This window comes from Phocoena sinus, chromosome 14 (assembly GCF_008692025.1).
Source record: "Phocoena sinus isolate mPhoSin1 chromosome 14, mPhoSin1.pri, whole genome shotgun sequence".
Classification (NCBI taxonomy): domain Eukaryota; kingdom Metazoa; phylum Chordata; class Mammalia; order Artiodactyla; family Phocoenidae; genus Phocoena; species Phocoena sinus.
The window spans coordinates 72,147,378-72,169,688 of record NC_045776.1 but is presented as its reverse complement, the minus strand read 5'-3'; the positions used below and the strand labels follow the sequence as shown (position 1 = coordinate 72,169,688).

At 48.1% G+C, this 22,311-nt stretch overlaps 2 protein-coding genes across 16 annotated transcripts in view; one reads left to right on the top strand and one right to left on the bottom strand.

Annotated features, from left to right (window-relative positions):
• Positions 1 to 8,315, bottom strand: part of UBE3B (ubiquitin protein ligase E3B) — a 57,400-nt gene extending 49,085 nt beyond the window's left edge. Inside the window, exons 1-6 of one of the 3 annotated variants that reach the window (XM_032602396.1) lie at positions 8,154 to 8,315; positions 4,275 to 4,381; positions 2,717 to 2,898; positions 2,439 to 2,559; positions 1,061 to 1,120; positions 303 to 407 (exon numbers count right to left, since the gene is read on the bottom strand). In XM_032602396.1, coding sequence (XP_032458287.1) covers positions 303 to 407; positions 1,061 to 1,120; positions 2,439 to 2,559; positions 2,717 to 2,877 — 447 coding nt within the window. In that variant the 5' untranslated portion in view covers positions 2,878 to 2,898; positions 4,275 to 4,381; positions 8,154 to 8,315. The remainder of the gene's footprint in view (positions 1 to 302; positions 408 to 1,060; positions 1,121 to 2,438; positions 2,560 to 2,716; positions 2,899 to 4,274; positions 4,382 to 8,153) is intronic. The other 2 variants (XM_032602397.1, XM_032602398.1) reach the window with 2 other exon arrangements.
• Positions 8,316 to 8,601: 286 nt separating this feature from the next.
• The window catches only part of KCTD10 (potassium channel tetramerization domain containing 10), a 35,874-nt gene continuing 22,164 nt past the window's right edge, over positions 8,602 to 22,311 (top strand). For 8 of the 13 annotated variants that reach the window (XR_004353122.1, XM_032654166.1, XM_032654171.1 and 5 more), the window contains exons 1-2: positions 8,602 to 8,687; positions 15,923 to 16,136. Coding sequence is in view for 8 of the 13 variants with exons in the window: in XM_032654166.1 (XP_032510057.1) it covers positions 8,685 to 8,687; positions 15,923 to 16,136 (217 nt within the window). In the remaining 5 variants the exon portion in view is untranslated. Of the gene's footprint in view, positions 8,688 to 8,915; positions 10,072 to 15,922; positions 16,137 to 22,311 lie in introns of those variants that run through there. The other 5 variants (XR_004353123.1, XR_004353121.1, XR_004353124.1 and 2 more) reach the window with 5 other exon arrangements.

The window sequence follows — 22,311 nt, the reverse complement described above, 5'->3', positions numbered from 1 at the left end:
TATGCCAGCTACAAAGTATCCACTATATCAAAAGCACTGAAAGGAAGACAAGATTCCCTGCCGTCAACACTGTGGTAAGTGCAGGTCAACGTTCAAAATACCGTGCATCAAAGAAGCTCTCAAGTTGATAACAGCATCTAACTCACTCTCTCTGGGAACAGGGGCTCCAGTAATTCTTTACTAGACTCCAACTGATACATCACAAAGGTATAACCTATGAGGGAACCACGAGGACTCTGAAAATACATTCTACAGGCCTCAAGTGGGAGGGATAGATTTACAGTCTTGTTTTTATTTTTTACCTTGAGCTGCTCAAGAAACTCACAGCAATACCACATAACGTCTTTGATCTGTTTAATCCATAGGAGGGTGAGATCCTTGGAAAGAGCCAGGGACACGTACCATACCTACAAACAGGAAAAAGAGAAATGTAATGGGCAGTTACAGGGATCAAATGACACACATTCCAGCTACTGGAATGGGACCAATTAGCTAGGTCCAGAGCCAGATAAGGCAGGGGGATGAAAACAAAAATAAGCAGCAAGGAGGACTTATTTTCTTTCTTTTTTTTTTTTTTTTTTTTTTTTGCGTTACACGGGCCTCTCGTTTGTGGCCTCTCCCGTCGTGGAGCACAGGCTCCGGATGCGCAGGCTCAGCGGCCATGGCTCACGGGCCCAGCCGCTCCGCGGCATGTGGGATCTTCCCGGACCGGGTCACGAACCCATGTCCCCTGCATCGGCAGGCAGACTCTCAACCACTGCGCCACCAGGGAAGCCCAAGGAGGACTTATTTTAACACTAAACCCAAAGGTAAAACTAGCCTGGTAAGTGGATTTACCATCCTGAGTATGAGGCAAGAGCAGCACACAGCTTCTTGGATAACGCAAAGACTAAGGGATTCACCTGCACTTTGTTAATGTTTTCGATCCATTACTTACTCACACATGGGTGTGAACATGCAGAGTCATACACAACAGTCAGAACATTCAACAGGAATTTTCAGAGGTAAACAGGCCAGCTTGAGTGGTCGTGGGAGACTTTCTGGCTTCCGCCCCACTTACCTTGGGTTCATTCTCAACATCCATGCTGCTCAGGATGCAGCGACACAACTTCTCAAATCTCTGCAGAGAGGCAGGATGGGGGTTATAAATTCTCACAATGAATGGAGAAATCAGAAAGCATCCGTGGACCCCTGGCATGGATGTGCCGGCCTGACGCCAGATGACTCACATCGGGATCCTATTTAATTCCGACTTGTAAACGTGGAGACCGAGGATCAGAAAGCCTAAGGAAAGGCTCTCAAACTGGTGACCCGCAGGCAGGATGAGCCCTACATGTGTTTTAGACTGGGGCTCCTTTTGAAAAACAAGATCAACCTGGCAAACTGGGCCTGGATTCCTGCAGTCTAGCAGCTGTCTCCTAAATTGTGCTCAGCCATTTGCCATTTTGTAAGCACCACGGATGCTGACTTTTGCCTCACAAACTGTCATATCATCACTTTCATCCTGAAATGCGAAAGCAAGAAAAGTGGTACACCCTGGCTGTACCAACCCTGGATCCACCCTTAAAAGAGGTGTGGCCCTGGCTGCTGCTCTACCAGACTGAGCTGTGGTTTCCTCCTCTGTAAACGGGCGTCACCTCCCTGCGCCTGCCTGTCCTCATCTGCGTGACTGCGTTTACTGCCAGCATCCTCCTCTCTCTCTCCTGCTGGGCTACAGGCTCCTCAAGGGTAGAGACCTTGCCCACTTTGTTTCCTTCTGGGGCCCCGTACCCAGAAGAGGGTCTGGCACAATGTGAAGCTTAGCAGTAATGGATGCCTAATCCCCAGGAACACAGAGGCCCTCCTCAAGGGTCTCCATTAGTACTGATACAGATGACTAGCTGCTCCCCTGGAATTTTACTTTCTAGGCTGATTTTTCTAATTCCACAGGTAAAACTAGCCTGTTTTGTTTGGTTTGCAGGATTTTAAGAGAAATTTCAAATTAGTGGCCAATTTTTACAAATTAGAAAACTGAGTGTCAAAGAGCTCTGGAGTGGCTTTAAAAAAATCAGAGTATCAGTCCCGCAATGGCTGGAGCAGAGGAGCGGCCACCCCTTTGATGGCACACCACAGCCCACCTCTTCCTCCAATGTCCTCACCACCGCCTGTCAGTTACCATTTATTATGACTTGTGCCATGTTGTGTCTCATAAATCTGCTAACCTACGCATCTGAGGACAAGTGCCTGTAAGAGTCAATGTGAAAACAATCGTGATGATTCCCAGCACTGGGCATAATCCCTATGAAACAGGTTCCAAGAAAACAAAAGGGGCAGGATGTGGGGGTAACAGAACCTGTCTCACAGAGTTGCTGTCAGGACTAAATGAGTTAATATCTATCAAATACTTACAAAAAGATCTGACACATAAGCACGATGTGGGTTTGCTATTATTATTTTACCTCATCATCCTCTTTAATTCTGAACAAGAACAGCAGTTTCCTGGCAGTCTTAAAAATACACAGTGCACTTCTTTTACTGGACCCAGAGTCATCTGCTTTAAAAAACTCATCAATCTCTCTCCTAGGGAGGGAAGGGTAAAAAAAGACGTTTTAAATTAGGAGTTCATAGCAGCTGGAAGGCTGTTCAAGAACTGTTAAGAGAAAAGCAATCGGTTTGTTTTTTTTTTGCTATGAATTGGAAACAAAAGAAAACGTGCTGAGGAGCTCCTGACACCCACCTGATTTCTCTTTGCAGTCGACGCCGACAGAGAAAACTCCGTACATGGGCCTGAATCTCCACAGCTGCCCTCTCCCGCTCCTTCTGCACCAGCCTTTCCTCTCGAGCCTGACGGGCTCTATCAATGAACCAAGCTCTCGAGGTCTGAGAAACAGTGAACATGTTTGCAAACTTGCACAAACCCTGCAAAGAAAATGGCAAGTGGCTGATGTAGGTCATTATACTAAAAACACTCACGAAAAGGGGCTCAGGAGCAAAGGGCAGGAAGGGACTTGGGCAGCAGCAGAAAGCTACTCGGGACCCCCCAGCTCCCTCCCAAATGGCTGATAGCTGTCCCCGCACAAGTCCCAGCTTCCTGTCGGCTCCTTTCATGCAACTCCTCAGACCAGCGATGCTTTTTCCTGTATTAAGTTATCACATTTTTTTAAGAGAAACAACAGAGTGCCTGGCATAGGGTCTGGGCTCTGCAATGGTTTAATGAATAAACAAAGCATGAATCAATTCCAACCACAAAGCCCTAACTCAAACCAGGCATCCTCTAAGTCAAAGGTCTCTGGATATTTCACTGAGCAGTCAACTTTTATTTTGCCAAGTAAAGACTTGAGGGAAAAACATTAAACATAATTATTTACTGTCACCATTATTTTATTTATCCATTCACTCAACAAATATTTACTGATACCTACTTTGTGCCCAACACAAAAGAAGCCTTTCATTTTTTTTTAAAGGGCCATTTAAACACTAAAGCAGCCAAAGGTACATGATTCCAGAATGCCAGACAATCCATTAAATCGAACATGTTTGGTTTTAGGCATAACTTATTCTGCTGTCCTCACCGTTCCCATCCTGCCAAGGGCTGAGGAAGACGTTAGAGTAGAAAGGCCCCCATCCACAGACTGGTATTTTTGGACTCTAAATTAGCCATTACATTTTAATCTAAATCATCAGTAACTGTGTTTTCCCAAAGGGATGGTTTTGGCTATCAGCCTAGAGCACACAGCACTGGTCCACAGAGCCTCCCACACTGAGATGATGTCTTTAGATGCTTGAAAACTTTGTCATTCTATCCAAAATATATAATCAGACCAGCTGACATGGGCACTGAAATGAAATACTCAGAAATCTAGACTTCTTGTAAACCATCTCTTTACCAGGTTACCTCACTCAAAGCAGTGTCCACGTGAAAACATCAAGGATAAGAAGGCTCCTCCCATGTCAACACATCGGGAGACCTCTGTGGCACCTGTTCGACATTGATTCACATCTGTTAAACAGTAAGGCTTTTCCTACACGTGGGTCTCTCATCAGTAATTCTCAAGACAAACGAACATGGAGACGGTCCTTCATGGGGTGTCGGGGGTGGGGGAGGAAGCAGAAGAGAGAGCCTCTTCCCAATAGTAAAACAGGAGGTTGCACACAAACTGTGACTAAGTACCTGTAAGACCATCTTGAAACTTTTACCTGATGATGGGAGGGAGCGTGAGAAGACAGGCAATAAAAAGGTACCAGTCTTCCAAACCATTCACTCTGCCCCAGAAGTGGAAGTCTGGAGCACTCACCTGAGGACCTGCCGGTGATGCAGAAATGTCAGGTAATCAGTCATTAGTGATTTTGCACAGGGCTCACAGCTGAGGACATCTTCTCATTTCAGAGGAGCTTGTGTTTTCTGGCAGAAGCAGAAGAAAAAAAATCCAGATTTAGGATTAGTTTTCTAGGTAGGCATCATATACCTTCCTCACTGAGAAAAAGTAATAAAAACAGTGCAAAAACATCTGTGTCCTCTCTAGTTAATGTTGGATCTAAATGGTAGACGTATCTCCCCAGTCCTCACAGTTGAAAGGGAACAGGTTGAGAATAAGCCCAAAGAAGTTGCTGAATTAAAGCTGTAAATGTTTTGTGATGGCAACTAAGAATAACAGAGGGGATGACACGTTTAAAAGCCATTGCAAATTATGCTTGACATTTTCAGCAAGTTGGAAAAATATTTATGTCTAAGAAATGAAAAGGAGGCTGGCTGCGAACCAACACTGCTACAGAGTCCAAGGTCATACTGCTTGCCACACGACAGGCCAGTAAATCGAGAGACGAGTCGATGGGGCAAGGAACAGCGATTTTATTTGGAAAGCCAGCAAACCGAGAAGATGGTGGACTCATGCCCCAAAGAACCATCTTGCCTGAATTAGAATTCAGGCTTCTTTTATACTAAAAGGGGAGGGAGGAAAGTCAAACATTTCCTGGTTCTGGTCAGCCTCCAGAGGGGACGTGTTAATTTCTTCCTCCCTGCAGTCATTCAGAGGTGGGCCTGGTCAGGATGTTTCCTGTGAGCTAAACAAAGGTATTTTAGCTTAATGCTCATTACCTGGGAGGCAGGGTTCCCAGAGGTGGGCAATTATGTATAATTTAAGTTTACAGGCAACATCCCTTTAGTGATTAACTTGTAATAGAATACAAAGGGTTCTTCCCTATTACAACATGATCCTAATTACATAACGAAAGAGAAAAAATCACGTGCGCAGGTAGAGACAAAACTGGGGGGAAAAACACATTAGGAATGGTTGTTTTAACTAATGAATATAACAAAAGAGAAGCAGACTCACAGATACAGAGAACAACTGGTTACCAGTAGGGCGAGAGAAGGAGGAAGGGGCAGTATAGGGGTAAGGGATTAAGAGATACAAACTGTAAGGTATAAAATAAAGTACAAGGATCTTTTGTACAACATGGGGAATATAGCCAGTATTTTATAACTACAAATGGAGCAAAACCTTTAAAAATTGTGAATCACCATATTATACACCTGTAACATATATAATATTGTACACCTGTAACTTATATATATTGTACATCAACTATACTTCAATATTAAAAAAAAAAAGAGTGGTTGTTTTGAGATAGGGGAACTGTGGGAAATTTTGCTTCCCTAACTAGTCTGTTTTTCGAACTCTCCATAGAAGGCATGTGGTAGCGTGACATGGCACTGTGAGTCAGAGCTGGAGCCAGCCCCTAGCTCTGCCGTGTACCGCGGGGGGAGATATCTGGGAGTCGTTCTGTCTTGTCTGTTAATCAGCTTAGAGGCCGATCATGAGCACTGAATGAGATGATGACCTCAAGCACCTATAGAGGTGGCTGACGGGGCGCACAGTCAGTAAGTCTAATTGACGTATTATTTTTATAGACACAAAGATTTTCTTTTTTAAAACTCTTCAGCAGAGGCCCTCATCTGTACAGGCACTATGGTTCTCTGGGTAGGAAATAACAGTCACCCGTTAAGAGTTTTTTCTATCCCTGGGTGTACTAAGACTCACCAGTCCTGTCACTTGGGCTATGAGCCCTGGGCGCTGTTTATATTGGGGAACAGCTTCAGGGTCCTGAGAGCTACAAACAAGCTGGCCCAAGCCATGAGCACAATGGTATACTCTTTCCTTAACGTGGAGACAGTCCCTCTTGGGGGGCAGGGGGAGGAAGGGGAGGGAGCAGAAGGAGAAGAGAGCACTTTTTCCCAATAGAAGAACAGGAGGTTGCATGCCAACTGTGACTAAGTACCTCTAAGACTATGTCAAAACTTCACTTCTCCCAGCAGGCCCTGCAGGATAAGATCCCTTCCTTGAGATCATCATCCCCTTGGCAACGCTGTATGTTGGTTTCTGTTTACACATAATGGTCTATACTTTGCAGTTCTTCAAATTCTTTCCTATTCACCTCCTCTACCTGCATAACATCTATTACAGTTCATCAATCAAATAAAAACACATCAGAAGTATTTATTAAGTACTTACTCTGCTAAATGCCCTGGAGAATCAAAGAAAAGGCTGTGCATAGAAAAGGCTGTGAGTAGCAGAGAAAGCCTTGGGTCAAAGTAGCCCTTAGTTCTTTCAAGTTCTGGTTCTACCTTATTTGGCCAAGTTACTTATCCTCTCTAGGCCTCAGTTTCCTTATCTGTAAATTGAGGATAATAATAGTACCTGTCTCCTAGAGTTGCTAAAAGGATTAAATGAAAATTTACCCTTCTTGTATCTCGATTTAGTCATCAGGATACTGTGATTAGATTAAATGGGAAAATGTTAATAAGGAGTATCTGAAAGCAGATAGCAGGTAAGTGAGCTTTACCGTTCTGTCCCTAAGTTTACAATCCGGTTAGGGAAACAAAAATGTTATAGGTGGAAAGATAAGGAAACAAGAGATTGTTGATAACCAAGATGGTCTGAAAAGCAAAAGGAAACATGTTGATTTGAGTACCCACTGCTTGTCAAGTCCTTTCTATGTGATCTCATCTAAAAAGAGCAACCCTATAAGATCATTTAATACCTCCCATAATCTCATTTAATATCTCCCATAATCCCAAAAGGGGCAGAGTCAAGATTTTAATACTGAGTCAGGACTCTTCTCTACTTCTATAGTTCCATGAGACTGTTCAAAATCAATCTTTTCTGGATCAGGCCAACTTCATGGAGCACTATGAAAGAGCCTGACAGTCTAGAGAGTGTAGTCCAAAGGTGAAGCACCATATATAACTGCTGTCTGAGCCCAAGGCAATTTTCCGTCTATGGTGGGAATAGCTGGGCAGCTAGGTTGAATGACCTGGTTGAATGACCATTTGTTAGGGGTGGACCATGGATCAGACACTGTACAAATATTTAACCACCTCTGTCTTTTCAGCTCTATCAGGTCTCAACAGTCTAACTTTCTTAAGAATAAGCAACAGGTTTTGAAGGCTACAGCCTATGTAGGTGCATGCTTTCAAATCCCACCTTCACACAGAGAAAATGAAATGTAGAAAGGGACATGACTTGTCAGAGGTTACTAGGCTCCTGAATTTGAACCCACTTCTAACCCCAAAGCAATTATTTAAGTGTAACAGAGAAGACCCAGGGACGCCACTATTCACGGAAGGCAAAGAAAAATCGAGAATGCAAGGCTGCCCATGGGGCTAAAAGTCAAATTACTACCAAGCTTTCCTTTATTGGTATCATTAACACCAGCTACTTCCATTGAGCGCTGAATGTCAGACATGGTTCTAAAAGTTTAATTACACAACACCCTTTGGGACACGAGCTAATTACTCCATTTCACAGAGTTGGAAACTGGGCTCAGAGAGGAGAAAGAATTCACCCAAGGTTACAGTGAGTAGGGTTCGAACTCCGGTTTGGGTGACTCCTGCGGCCCGGCGTCTTTCCCCGGCATCAATAACCACAACAACAAATCTTTTTCGTCCAGCGCTACTCCTATTATAAAGGCCTATTACCCCTTTTAATCTCATTGGCCCCAAAGATAAAAAGGTCACGGAGAACCCCTCCCCACCCCCCACCTGAACCCGAAAGCCAGCCCCCAGCACCTGCCCCTCCGACCAGGAGAAGCAGGGACCCAGCCCCAAGGGCACCTCCCTCCAAGTCCCCGGCCTCACTACCCAGAGAACCCACAACCCTGTTGCCACTCGCTACCCACAGGCCGTAGACCTTTATCCGCTCGAGGCCCCCGCGCTCGGGGTCGGGGCCGTAGTTTACCACCGCCTCAGCCCAAGACCCCCGAGCTCTGCCTGACCCGGGGCAGCAGCCGAGGCCCGACCGCCATCTTGCCCCGGGATGTTCACTCTGAGAGCTCCGCCGGGAAACAACTATCCAGTTCCGGTAAACGACAGTTCCGAAGAGCTTCTTCGTCCGGAAAGGAAAACCTCCCTGCACCTTGTCCTCCTCTATGGAAGCCGAAAAAGCGGAGCATTAGGAGCGGGATAAATGCCTGACCCAGCCGAGAAGAGATGCAACCCATTCCAACCAGGGAACTTTGAAGGAAAGCGGCCGATATCTAGGAGTACAACGGACCCTTTAGGAAGTTGTCCTCTGCGGGGCGGAAGTGGCATGGCCGAGTGCGGAAATCCTCGCCCCGGCCCCGCCTCCGCCCTAGGCTCACGCGAGTTGGGTGTTTCCTGTCTTTCTTAGTCCGGGTTTGGAGACTCCGGCGTCCTCCGGCTTTTCATGGTAAGGAGGGCGTAGCCCGCGGACTGGGGTCTCTGGGCGGGCGAGGGAGCGGGACAGAGGTAGAATAAAGGGGGCAAGGACCGAGAGGAAGGGGTTTGATGAGGGGCTGTCGCGATAGGAGAGAGGCGGTTGGGGGAATGGATGGGGGGCGAGGCCGGGGGTTGGGGAAGGGCTCTGGACGGAGAAGTGTGTGTAGGGGACTGCTGTCCCTGGCTGTTGGGGGATCCGGGAAAGGGCATTTGGGCTCGTGGAGTAGATATGTGCATGGATGAGTGGGGGGGGCAGTCTCTGAGACTTCAGCGCTGGTCGGAAATGAGAATTGGTGATTGTAAAGAGAACAAAGAGATGTCACTGAAGGTAGACATCTGGAGTGGAAAATGAGGATTTGGGCAGGGCTGTGAAGGAGAATGGGTAATTTATGAGAGGGCGAAGTGGGATTCCTTGGAGCGGAGTGTTCGGGGTTTTTGGAAGTTATGCTAGAGTCGCTGGGTTTCGGTGAAGTGGGGATGAGGCTTACAAGTGCGTCTGAACACACGGGCCAGTGGAGCGGAGGAAAGAAACCGAGGGAGCCCGCCGGTGGGCGTGTGCTCGGTGCTGGGAACTCCGCGGAGGTATGATGCCAGGGTCCCGAGGTCAGGGTACCTTCGCCACGGAATCCAGCGCCTTAATTGGCGCCTGGGTACCTATCTAGTCACTTGCGTCGAGACCCGGGGTGGCCACAGCTAAGGAGCTGGGGATCCCTCACACTCTTCTAGCTGTAGAAAGTTTATCTGTGCTTGGAATCCTTCAAGGGTCTGTTCTTGAATAGCCCTTTTTCCCTGGGTGGGAATGACCAAAGTTCAGCCCAGACCCTCTTTTTACTTGTTTGCTCCAAGTCTTTAACCTGGCAAGTGCAGTCTTTAGGGAACACCGGTCCCAAGGCCAATGTTGAAGAAAAAAATGATTCAACCCGTATCTGACTTTGAACAGCTCCATTTTGTGCAAAGTAAGTTCCACTTGAGGGAGAGAAGTCATTAAAGCAGTGGTTCTCAAACGGTGGTCCCCAGACCAGCAGCATCACCTGGGAACTTGTTAGAAATGGCCAAGTTTTCTAGACCTACCAGACTACTGAGTCAGTCTCGGGGTGGGGACCAGCAATCTGTTTTAGCAAGCCCTGCAGGGGATGAGTGATGCTTTCTTGATTTGGGCTCTGTAATGAGAGGTGCATGAGAGTGGGAGTCAGAGGATCCTAATAGTTCTGGTACTTACTTTTCTCCCCTTAAAAATGGGAGTGATGATAACGTTTTCCTCACTAGCCTGAAAGAAATAGGCCAATCGTTTGTGTACACAACACAGGAAGAGAAAGTAATTCGACAGAACTCTTGGAAATATCAGTGGCTGTCCTGTAAGTTTTGGATGCAAAATAATGCTACAGTTATGGGGTTGGTTGAATTTCTTTTTTATTTTTTTCATAAATTTATTTATTATTTTTGGCTGCATTGGGTCTCCATTGCTGCGCGCAGGCTTTATCTAGTTGCGGCGAGCAGGGGCTACTCTTCGTTGTGGTGCGTGGTCTCTAGGCGCCCGGGCTTCAGTAGTTGTGGCACACAGGCTCAGTAGTTGTGGTGCACAGGCTTAGTTGCTCTGCGGCATGTGGGATCTTCTCGGACCAGGGCTCAAACCCGTTTCCCCTGCATTGGCAGGCGGATTCTTAACTACTGCGCCACCAGGGAAGTCCACTGGTTGAATTTAGTTTTGTTGAAATGGAACAGCAGACCTTTGAGTTGTAGAAGTACCCTGATTTGGAGGGTAGGGGGAGTTTTATAATTAGCCTCAAGACAGTGACTCTTAGCTAGTTAAAGAAACACCTGAGCTTTGTGGCTGCACATTAAAATCACCTGAAGAGCTTTTTTTTTTTTTTTGCGGTACGTGGGCCTCTCACTGTTGTGGCCTCTCCCACTGCGGAGCACAGGCTCCGGACGCGCAGGCTCAGCGGCCATGGCTCACGGGTCCAGCCGCTCCGCAGCATGTGGGATCCTCCCAGACCGGGGCACGAACCTGCGTCCCCTGCATCGGCAGACGGACTCTCAACCACTGCGCCACCAGGGAAGCCCTGAAGAGCTTTTTAAACACTAGTTTCTGAGTTGCCGTGCCCTTCCCCAATTTGATTAATTGTTCTGGGTGAAGCCAAGGAATCACCACTTTTTAAGTGCACCCAGGTGATTCCAGTACAGCCAAGGCTGGGAAGCTCTGGCCTCAAGGACAACTTGAGCAAAAGGGAAACTACACTAAATACTTAAACATTTATTCCTTGAGGGTTATTCTGAAGATTATGGCTTTAACTTCATTTTACAAGTTAGGAAGCTGAGACTCGGTGAAGCCATTTGTCTGAACATCACACAGAACTGCAGGTTTAGGTTTGCTGAACTCTTATTCAGACTTTCTACACACATCTCCAACACACACACACACACACACACGCACGCACGAGACAGTTCTACAGAGAGAGATAGAGGAAACTTCGAAGGGTGAGGGATTTGGTGCCTTTTCTCCTGTTGTACTTGCCTGGGTCTCCTTTCGAGTCAGAGGTTTTACCCCTTAGGCTGATTTTTATTTTTTAAGCATGCGTATACAGTTGCTTCTTGTCTGTGTGCGGCATGAAGCTGTGAAGCAGGGGCCTGCTTTTGTTTCCGATTTGGTTTGTTTTTCTGTGTGGTCAGAAATTCATAGGGCTTATAGAGCCAGAGGTTGGGGAGCTGCTCCAAGACCAGGAAGTTAAATGTAGGCTGATTGGAGTGGGGCGACACAGAACTTTTAGAACAGCGGGTTGAAATCTTGGCTGCACATTGGAATCACCTAGGGAGTTGGAATTCTAAAGTGCTATTGCCTAGCCACACCCCCAGACCAATTGCATCAGAATTTCCCTGAGTAAGGCCCAGGCATCAGGATTTTTTTTAATGTGGAGAGCCACTGTTTAGAATCAGCAGCAGTATGCTCAGGAGAGGTGGGAAAGCGAAGCCTGGACTTACTGATCTAACTGGAATAAACTTCTGATTGAGTAGAATCAGTCCCCAACACTGCAAGTGTTAATTACCTCTGTTTCTTGTAACCAGTTGTGCTCTCTCCTGCCTCACCTCCCCAACCTCATTAACGATGAAACAAAGGCAGGATCCCAGCGGGGATGGCTGAGGAGGCCTCCGAAGAGAGGTTTGCTGTGAGAGGCTCATTGTCTACTGCTTTGTGTCCTCCGCTCCCTGCGACTCAGGCTTAGGGATGAACACAGCCAGAATCTTTTTTCCAAGGGCCTCTCCTAGTATTGAAGTGACTGGCCTTTAGAAGGGTGGGCTCTGGAAAGGTTCAGGGCTTTCTCTGTCTACTTGGAAGTCTCAAGCTAGATCAGGATGGTTTCTGCCTTTCTCTCTTAGTGTTTCGGTCGAATGTCAGTAGACCTGGAAATGGACTTAAAAGAGAAGATAATTTGAGACTTGGAGCGCATTCCCAGATCATCGTAGTTTGAGTGCTTTGTGTTGTTCTGAGGCAGGGGCTGGGCTGAGTGCTCTCTGGGACCTCGCAGCCCTGGAAGGTGTGGCCGCTGTCCCCACTCGCTAGACGGGACTAGACTCAGACAGCTGGTAAGTGGCAGGACTTGGGGCCTAAACTCAGGTCTGACTTCCAAACCCAAGCTCTCAGCCACACATGACCTCCTGTCTTTCTTTCAGAGCTTTTTTGTACTTTCTGAAGAATGGGGGGTGGGGCCCCCTTTCTCAATTTCTGTGTCATAGCTCTGTATATACCAAGCATGACCATTGATAAAACCATGGGCTTGGGGCCAGGCAGGACTTGCCCACATCCTTCACTCGCTTCCTCATAAAGACACCTCCGTCACCAGTGCACTTGGAGAAGTGACTGATTGTCTGTGGGCTGAGGTATCCAAGTCCACAAAATGAAGATAGTGATAACTGTCTTCCAGCATTGTTTGGATTTAAATGGTAGTATGTGGTGATAGAAATTAAAACGGTGGTATCTCCTGGAAGGGAGGAGTGGGAAAGGGTCAGGGAGGGGCTTTCTGGAGTGATGGAAATGTTCTCTATCTTGATTTGAGTAGGGGCTACATAGATGCATAAGTTGACCCAAACTCATCAAACTCTTAGAACTTAAAATACACTTTAGTGTATGCAGATTATCTTTAAAAAGGTAAGGAGGGGCTTCCCTGGTGGCGCAGTTGTTGAAAGTCCGCCTGCCAATGCAGGGGACACGGGTTCGTGCCCCGGTCCGGGAAGATCCCACATGCCGCGGAGCGGCTGGGCCCATGAGCCATGGCTGCTGAGCCTGTGCGTCCGGAGCCTGTGCTCCGCAACGGGAGAGGCCACAGCAGTGAGAGGCCCGTGTACCGCAAAAAAAAAAAAAGGTATTGGAAAGCCAAAAAAGTACAGCACATAAAATTATTCTTTATGACTTTTTTTGTCTGTTTCACGGTAAGTGCCTTACAAAATGCCGTACCATTTCCCAAAAACATATTCATTTTTGTATAAATTTAGATCTGAAATGGGTGCTTAAAAAAGTATTTCCAGTTGGGGGCAAATTTCCTTAACTAACCCCCTCCCCCCAAAAAAACTCCCAATCCATAATTATAAGCTTTTCTTTCCCCCCTGCTCCAGGTCTTCAGAGTTTTCTGAAACTCTTTACTCCCATAAGCCATTTCTGCCATCAAATGGACAACGTGTCTTTCTGGGGGAAATGATTGGTCATAACTGTTAGTGGCAGGTCTCTGAGGACTGATTTCACATGAAAGCTAGGAGGGAGGCATCACTGCTTCCTCTTGGCCTCTGTCTTTTGTGTTTGGCATCAGGCCACAGAGACCCCAGGTGAGCTAAGCCTGAACTTTTGAAAACTTAACCTTCTTGTGATGTTTTCACTTGGTGAACGAAGCAGGAACAGTTTCTTGAGAAAACGCCTTTCTCTCCAGGAGGCCATTCTTCGTCCGTGTCATTCTGCAGCACCCTGACAACAGTGAGTTCCCCAGTGGGTGATTTCCCGGCCATTCTTTTGAGGGAATGGAGGTCAAGCAAGTTGGCCATTGCCTCTACTATCACTGGTGGATGGCAGGTTGCCACTCATTAGTCCCTTAGCCCATTTAAAAAATAACACTTGTGGGGACTTTCCTGGTGGCGCAGTGCTTAAGAATCCGCCTGCCAATGCAGGGGACTTGGGTTCGAGCCCTGGTCCGGGAATATCTCACATGTCACGGAGCAGCTAAGCTCGTGTGCCACGCTACTGAGCCTGTGCTCTAGAGCTCACAAGCCACAACTACTGAGGCCCGCGTGCCACAACTAATGAAGCCTGTGTGCCTAGAGCCTGTGTTCTCAACAAGAGAAGCCACCGCATTGAGAAGCCTGCACACCGCAAGGAAGAGTAGCCCCCACTCACCTCAACTAGAGAAAGCCTGTGTGCAGCAACGAAGACCCAAAGCAGCCAAAAAATAAATAAATGAATAAATTAAAAATGAATAAATAAATTCTAAAAAAATAACAGTTGTGTTTTACCAGCTATAAATGTAATATGTGTTTATTGTGGGAGGTCTGTAAAAAAAAAGCATAAAGAATAAAAAAAAAAAAAAAAGTCCTTTTTCAGTCCAGGGTATAGTTTTAAAGGTTTTGTGTTGTCAGTGCCCTCCAGCTGAAACCACCAAGAGTATGTCTGCAGTCATAGTTGGGTTTGTTTTCTTGGTGCATTGAGGGAGAACTGTGGAGAGTCTCAGAGGACTCGGGCTTCTGGTGGGTGATTGTGGGAAGGACTCAGGAAGTGGGGCTCTGCTCTGTGTTGAATGCTGCCGGGAAACAGGGCTGATTCTGGGATTGGGTCTTAGTAATTCCTCACTTGAAGGCGGGAAGGATGGAATGGGGCTCTAATTGGTAAAGCAGCAGCCATGATGACCCTTATTGGTCATTTTTGGGGGGACAGTGTCCTTGTTTTTGTCTGTGTTCAGACATAATTACAGAGGGGCCTCGCTTGTGTCTTGATGCATCAGCTGCCGAGTTGCCTTGTCTGCTGGTGATGTGCTGTGAAGTCATTCACATTCTGTGGGACCCCGAGGCCTCGGCGTGAGTGCTGGGCCAGCTCGTGGCCAGCAAGGGCTGCCTCCTCAGTGCTGTGCTCCAGATCAGTAAAGACTCAGCCACTCTTGGAATCTTCAGCTATAGAATGTTCCCTATTCAAGAAAAGTTTTCTACTGGGAGTCTGGGATTAGCAGATGTAAACTATTATATATAGGATGGATAAACAAGGTCCTACTTATAGCACGGGCAGCTATATTCAGTATCCTATGATAAACATAATGGAAAAGAATATTAAAAATGTGTATAACTGAGCCACTTTGCTGTACAGCAGAGATGGGCACAACGTTGTAAATCAGCTAGACTTCAATTAAAAAAAATAAAATTTGGTAAAAAAGAAAAGTTTTCTTTGAATACACACATGCCAGGTACCAGTCTCCTTTCCTGCGTCTGCTTAGATCAGACACTGCATCCATTTCTCTTACGGGGATGTACATGGTCGCTGGCAGTGCTCTTTAGGGAGACTCAGCGGATCTTACTGTTTGGGGAAGTGCTAGTACAGGAAGTCTCCAATTTGCAATAACTTGCTTCCAAGAGTATGTCTTTTGTTGAGTACTTAGAAACACTTATTCCCTGTAAGGGGATGGTAGTTGAGACCCCACTCAATTTCCTGAAAGCTTGTTTCATGGGTAATTCAACGGAAAAGTGGCACTTTTAGCTGTTCTGTTGTGCATAGCAGTAAGGAAACGGGACCTTGGCAGTGCTTTCGGCCACTTTAGGATACAGCCAGGGTGTTCATTCATACGGGTAGTGGGCACAAAGGAAGTCCTTGTAATGCAAGACTTAGTGGCAAACTGGTACTTGCAGGGTCAGCAGTGAAGCCAGTGTATGAGGCTGTCTGCTTGGAGTTTGGGGCAGGTTGGGGAGTGCATGCTTCTCCCAATGGGTTAGCCGACGCCCCAGCTCCCACCACTGGTTCCCCTGCTGGCCTAGTTGGCCTCTGATTTTAAGAGAAGCCAGAAACTCAGATTTTCCTGTGAATTCTCCCGAGTTGTCAACGCTGGGAGCAAACTTTGTTTTCAATGCAGTATACACTTGGACTAAGCAGAACACATCTGGAGGCCAGCTGCAGCACACTGGCTGAGAAAAGTAAATCAGGCCTGGTGCTGTGACCCTAGTGCCCCTGTGTTTGTCCCCCGGCAGGAAGAGATGTCAGGAGAAAGTGTGGTGAGCTCAGCGGTGCCAGCAGCTGCGACCCGCACCACTTCGTTCAAGGGCACGAGCCCCAGTTCCAAGTACGTGAAGCTGAACGTGGGCGGAGCCCTGTACTACACCACCATGCAGACGCTGACCAAGCAGGACACCATGCTGAAGGCCATGTTCAGCGGGCGCATGGAGGTGCTCACGGATAGTGAAGGTAAGCCCAGCCTCCGGGACGTGCCTCTGGGATAGTGAAGGTAAGCCCAGCCTCCGGGACATGCTTGTGGTCGAGGGCTTCCTTCCAGTTCAGAAAACCAACGTGAAACAGGCAGTGTCCACAGGCCCAGGTTTCCTGTTGTGCTCAGTGTTACTGGGCGTGCAGGGAGCCTTGAGAGTGAGTAACAGGGAGACTGGATCTAATCGGGGGGGGAGGGGGAGGTGGTCAAGGAGGGCTTCCCTGAGGAGGTGACACCTAAGCTGAGAGCTGAAGATGAGTAGGAGTCAGTGGGATGGGGGGATCATAATCTCAACTTAGCTGTTGATTTGCAGTGTGACTGTGAGAAAGTCACTTCCCCGCCCCAGGCATCAGCTCTGTACAGTGGACGCTGGACTGGCTGCCCTGGTTAGCTCTCTTTCCATTCTCTCGGTCATGATTCTGTGATGTCAGAGTGAAACTCGAGTGTGACAGAGGTGGGAGCGTTTTCTCTGGACTGTTGTCCTCCTAGGATGGGGTCCTGATAAAAGGCCACAAACCTGGATTTTGGACTCTCAGCTCCCCATTTTCTTGTCTGGTGACCCTAATCAAGTTGTTTAGCCTGTCATCTCATTTCTCCATCTGGCAAATGGGCACAATGACACCCACACCGGGGGGACTGCTGGCCCATAGTAAGCATTCAATATATGTATATTCAATGCGTGGGGTTTTTCGTTTTTGTTTTTGCTTGTTTTTAGTTGCGGCATGGGAACTTAGTTGTGGCATGCGGACTTATTAGTTGCGGCATGCGAGCTTCTTAGTTGCAGCATGCATGCGGGATCTAGTTCCCTGACCAGGGATCGAACCCGGGCCCCCTGCATTGGGAGCATGGAGTCTTACCCACTGGACCACCAGGGAAGTCCCCAGTGTGTGGTTTTTTTTTTTTCTTTTTGTGGAAAGTCATGTTAATGAAAGGCAAAGAATCGTTTAAAGTGGTCCTACTTCCCATAACTACTTCCACCCACCTGGAACACTCAGACCCCTGCAAGAGGGAGCATCCTTCTTTGGCTGGGTTTATGGGGCAGGTCACATGAGGTTTAAAGATGGCCCCATCCTTCATTCCTTGGCCTGAGCTTGCTTGAGACCAGGCCAGACCACGGCTTGGCTTGACCCTACCTTACCTGTTTCCGAGGCTGGCCTCTGTGCTGACGCCCCTGCCTTTCTCGAGATGGTAGTTCCTGGAAGAGTGGCGAGTTTTGACACAGGGGTGGGATTGGGGGCTCTGGGCCTGGTGTGCACAGTGTGTTCTCCTATCCTAAGAGGTCCACACCCTGGACTGTCGGCTAGTGGGGGCGTCTCCCTCTGTGTCCTGGAGAAGCCAGCTTGCTGGGGGACCTTCAGTCCCACTTCCCTGGGCTCCCCACAAACTCAGGTTTCTGGCCCAGCAGCAGGTGAATGAGGTCAGAGCCCCAGAGCTGCCTCAGTGCCCCACCCAGAAAACGCCAGGGTTTTTATGAGTAGGAGGATCCCCTCTGCTGGGCTGCACCCAGCATGGCCCAGGAGTATTTGTGGAAATCAAGACAATAGCACCCCAGCTGCTGAAGGAAGTGGATCTTATCTGAGACCCCAGGATTGTTGTGGCCTTTCTTCCGCCCTGCCCAGTCTCTGGCGGGGCTCAGGAAAAGCGGCTGGCTCGCTTCCAAGGCAAAGTGGAAGCCGTGTCTCCTTAAGAGCCCTCACCTTGGTGGCTTGATGCTGTGTCACAAAGGAGACAGAGTCCACAAGCTTTCCCATTCCCCAACTGGGAGACGCACGAGAGTGGAACCAGTGGGCCTGTGCAGGCTTCTAAACAGCTGCCAGAGGATGACCTTCCTCGGTGCTTCGTGGAAAACCCAGCATCTCCAGGGAAGCGGTGCTGCCTTGACACTCCAAACCTCAGCTGTTTCCACTTCACAGAACTCCAGCCCCCTTCAAGTCATCATGAAAAGCTCACAGTATGGCCTTTTATGGGTTTTGTTTCATTTAAGCCTCGCCTTAACCCTTTAAGGGGTGGCTGCTGTTACCAGTTGCTAAGTGAGAAATCCACATCTCAGAGAGGTGAAATGCTTTTTCAAAAGCTACAGGGCTGGAAATGATGAAGCTACTGAACCCAGGACTTGCTGGCTCTTACTGTCTGTTGTGCGTGGTTTGATGTGGGCCCAGCCCTAGGCCTGGTCGTCTGAGTGTGGCAGCCTTATGGTCCAACCACCAGCTTAGAGATGAAGCCCTTTTGGGCCTGGGATGTCAGGCTGAGTGTCTGGTCTTCCAGCCAGCGCTGTGCTGGCAGAGCAATCCTGTTGGCCCCTGGGGAGTACACTGCCCAGCCTGACCCATGGCCTAAGTACACCCTTGGATCTACAAAACGCGGTAGACTTTCTGCATCTCACAGCTTCACCCTGGCCTTCAGGCAGGAAGCTTGTCGCTGGCGGTGAAATTTGCCACAAACAGGCCCAAATGCCAAGTGCGGCTCACCCAGGCGAGTGAAGCCAGCAGGACGGCATGCTGGTTAAAGAACAAGGGCTCTGAAGATACCGAACAGTATATGCATTGTGTTGCTAGAAATCTGTACAGGATACCTGAGAAGCTGGTTGCTTCTGGGGAGGGGACCTGGGGTCCTGGAAGGGTGGCAGACTCTCTTGCACTACACGCCCTTCTGCCTGCCTGAGTTGTATACCGTGTGCACGTAATTCCTCAACAGAGAGGAGCGTGGGTGTTGGAGGTGGACCTGGATTTGAGTCCTGCTCTGTCCCATGGTAGCTGTCCCAGCTAACCGCTATGGAGCAGTTTCCACGTATTGGGCATTGTGCTCACACAGGCTCATTTGCTGTTCACTGGTGATGTGACACTAGTCGAGTGACTTTTTCTCTGAGCCTCTTTCCTCATTTAAAGGTTGTAAATGATAATGCTTTTCGGGGTTGTCATGGGGGTTACATGAGGACGTTAGAAAGCCCTTGACAGAATGCCCGGCACTTTGGGAGACTCAGTAAATGGGGGCTGTCTGTTATTGCTTTAGTCCTGCCTGGGCTGGGGTGTAGAGGGGCCGGGGCTGTGGGGAAGGGTCTCAGCACGCTGTGGAGAAGTGGCCTGCCTTGGCCTTGTGGGATGAGGGTGTTGCGGTCTCACGTTCCCCCTACAGGGGTCGCTCTTCTGAGAGGACATGGTGGCAGTGATTAGGCCTTTCCCAGACTCCTCCCCAGAAAGGTTCAGTTCCTGCAGTGCTAGAATTTCTCCCGGAGCCCTTGTTATTGTCGTCATTGGCGGGTGGATTTATGTGGCCCTTTCGTAACACGACTTCTGTCCGGCCCTCACCTGTAGTTGCCTGCCTCATCCCTGTTGCTTGTAGTACTTTCCCGCCTTAAATGGTGTCTGGTCTCTGGCTAATGTTTTTGGAGTAAGGAAGTCTATAAACTAGATCAGAGAAGAGAGTCATTAATCTAATTATCAGTAGGCGTTCCCTAGAAAACCAGTGGGGCAGTGGAATAAGCAGGAAAACTGCAGTACCCGCAGGCCTCCTGCCTTATGCAAAATTCTGAAATAAGTTGAAAGCGTTTAAACTGCATAATGTAACAAACTCCCCTGTGCCCCGACTCAGACAAGGACTAAAACATTACCTGGACCCATGGGGCTTCTCTTTACCCTCTCTGCCTCTCTCCCTTCTAGCCATGACCTCTAAGTAGCCTGACTGTGGGGTCACTGGGGTGGATTTCAGTCTTTGCTGCACAGAGTCACCCGCAGAGCTAAACCTCGATGCCTGTCGTCCACCCACCCCACCCCCGCCCCCGCTCCTCAGCCAGATGTAACTGGACAGGGTGTGGTGGGCATTGGGACTTTAAGAGCTCGCCGTGGGATTCTAATGCACGGCCAGGGCTGAGAACCACTGGTGTGGGGCTTTGCGTGAATTACCGTTACTACAGCTGTTTATGTCCGTAACCACCGTATAGTTGGTACATTTTTAAACATCATATAAGCGGTGTTACATGTTATAGCTTGTACGTAGCCTTTTAGCTTTTGCTTTAGTGAGTGTTATGCCTGTGAGAGTGATCCATGAAAAAACAGCTCTAGTTCACACATTTCCCTGAAGTAGAGTGTTCCATGCAGTTTATGGATCCATGTTCTGTGATGGTTATTTAGGCTGTTTCCAGCGTTCACTGTTAGGAATATTATCATTCTCCAACACTCTCCCAGTGCATGTGTGGGCTCTGCTTCCCAACCTCTGCCACATCATGGCACACCCAGAAAATAATATTTTTACTTTGGTGAATGAATAAGCTCTGGAGTCCCCAGGCCCCAGCCAGCCCCCACAACCCCAGCCCAGGGCCCACAGCATTAAGGTCCTACCCACCATTGGGAGCTCTGTCCCGGAGTTGATTCCCAAGAGGGGAATTGGGGATCATATCCTCGACTTGATTAGGTGTTAGCGGTTGTGTCAGTTATCCTCCCCACAGGGGTCTGAATTTTTGCCAACACTAGGCACCTGTCATTGTTTACTTACTGCCAATCTGATGGTTATGGTACAGTACTTTGTTGTTTTTTTTAGCATTTCCAGTGCATTGAGTGACTTATGTTTATTGGCCATTGTGTTTCATCATTTAGCTGCCGGACAGTATCTTTACACATTTTCCTTTTTTCTTTCTTTGTAGAAGTATATATTCTGGATCATATTTCTTTGTGGTCTTATGTTGTAAATACCTTCTCCCAGTCTGATTTGTTGACTTTGATACCTCGAAGTTTTTACATTATTTTTTACATTTAGATCTTTGATCTATTTCAGTCAGTGGTGCTCAACCAGAGATGATTTTTGACCCTCAGGGACACTTGGCAATATCCAGAGACATTTCTGGGTGTCACGTTTTGGGTGTGGGAATGCTATTGGGTGGAGGCCAGGGATGCTGCTACATACCCTATGGAGACTCTCTCCATAACAAAGAATTACCTGGTCTAAAGTGTCACTAGTGCTGAGGCAGAGAAACCCTGCCCTAGAGATTCTGATTTAGGAATGAGGCTACTTCCAAGAGTCTGAATTTGTAACAAGGACCCAAGTACCTTAGGCAACTTATGAACAGGCAAGTTTGGGGACCATAAAAATCTAAATACCTTAGTATGGAGAAGGAGAGGTCAGTGAAAGCTCCCTGGAGGAGGTGGGGGAGGGAAGGAGAGAGGAAGTACCTGCTCTGCTGGCGGGGCTGGGAGGGGGCAAGCCCGGCAGTCCAGCCCCCCGTCCCTGAGCCAAGCCTCCTCCCAGGCAGCCCAAAAACCACGCAGACGCCCTTCCTGGGGGCTGGAACATTCTGCCTCTGGATGCCGCTGCCACTCCTGTCTGTTCTCCAGTGATGATGACATATGTAAAGGGCTCACCATCAGAGACCTATTTGATGGCTGCTGGCAGACCCAGCATTGTGCTCTGTGCTTCCTGTACATTCTCTCATCTTACCTTTATGCCAGCCCAGGGAGGAACCATTTTTAGAACAGGAAACCGTAGGACAGAGAGGTTAAGTGAGACACCAGCGTCATCCAGCAAGTAGGTGCAGAGCTGGGTTTCCAGTACAGGCCTGTGCTCTCTCACTCAACCCATCCCAGAGCCTCCGGGTCTACACCCCTCACTCTTCTTTCCAGCCCTGCCAAAGGGTCCAGGGAGCCCAGGTCGCCCTGACCTGGCTTGGCTTCCCTTAGCTTGTCTATATGCTGGGGACTGGAGCTGACTGTTTCAAAGGGATTGATTCCTGCTTTGAAAGCAACTAAAATATTTTGAAGTCAGAATGCTAATTGAAACCTCATGGAGAGTGCGCCTGGCTCTGCTCTTTTTTTTTGCCCTTATTTGTTCAAAGTATGATTCCTTCACCACAAGCATTTCCTGACAGCATTCTTGAGCCAGAGCCCAGTGTCACGGTCTGCCTGTTCGTTTATGGAAACTCTGGACTGTCACTTGGGTAATTGATTTCAGGGGCCCTCGTTCTTTCTGAGTGGCTGCGTTGTCCACACATCAAAGGCAGATGAGGACATTTTCTTCCTAGAGCAGCTGGGTGGAATTTGTTGCCCTTTCTCCCAAAGACTGAGGTTCTACGTGTCTTCTCAATTTCGTATGATGAAAAGAGTTTTCCTACGAGTTCCTTGCTTGTTCTTTGTGGTTTAGTTCTGCCTCCCCAGCTTTTGGGAGTGTCCC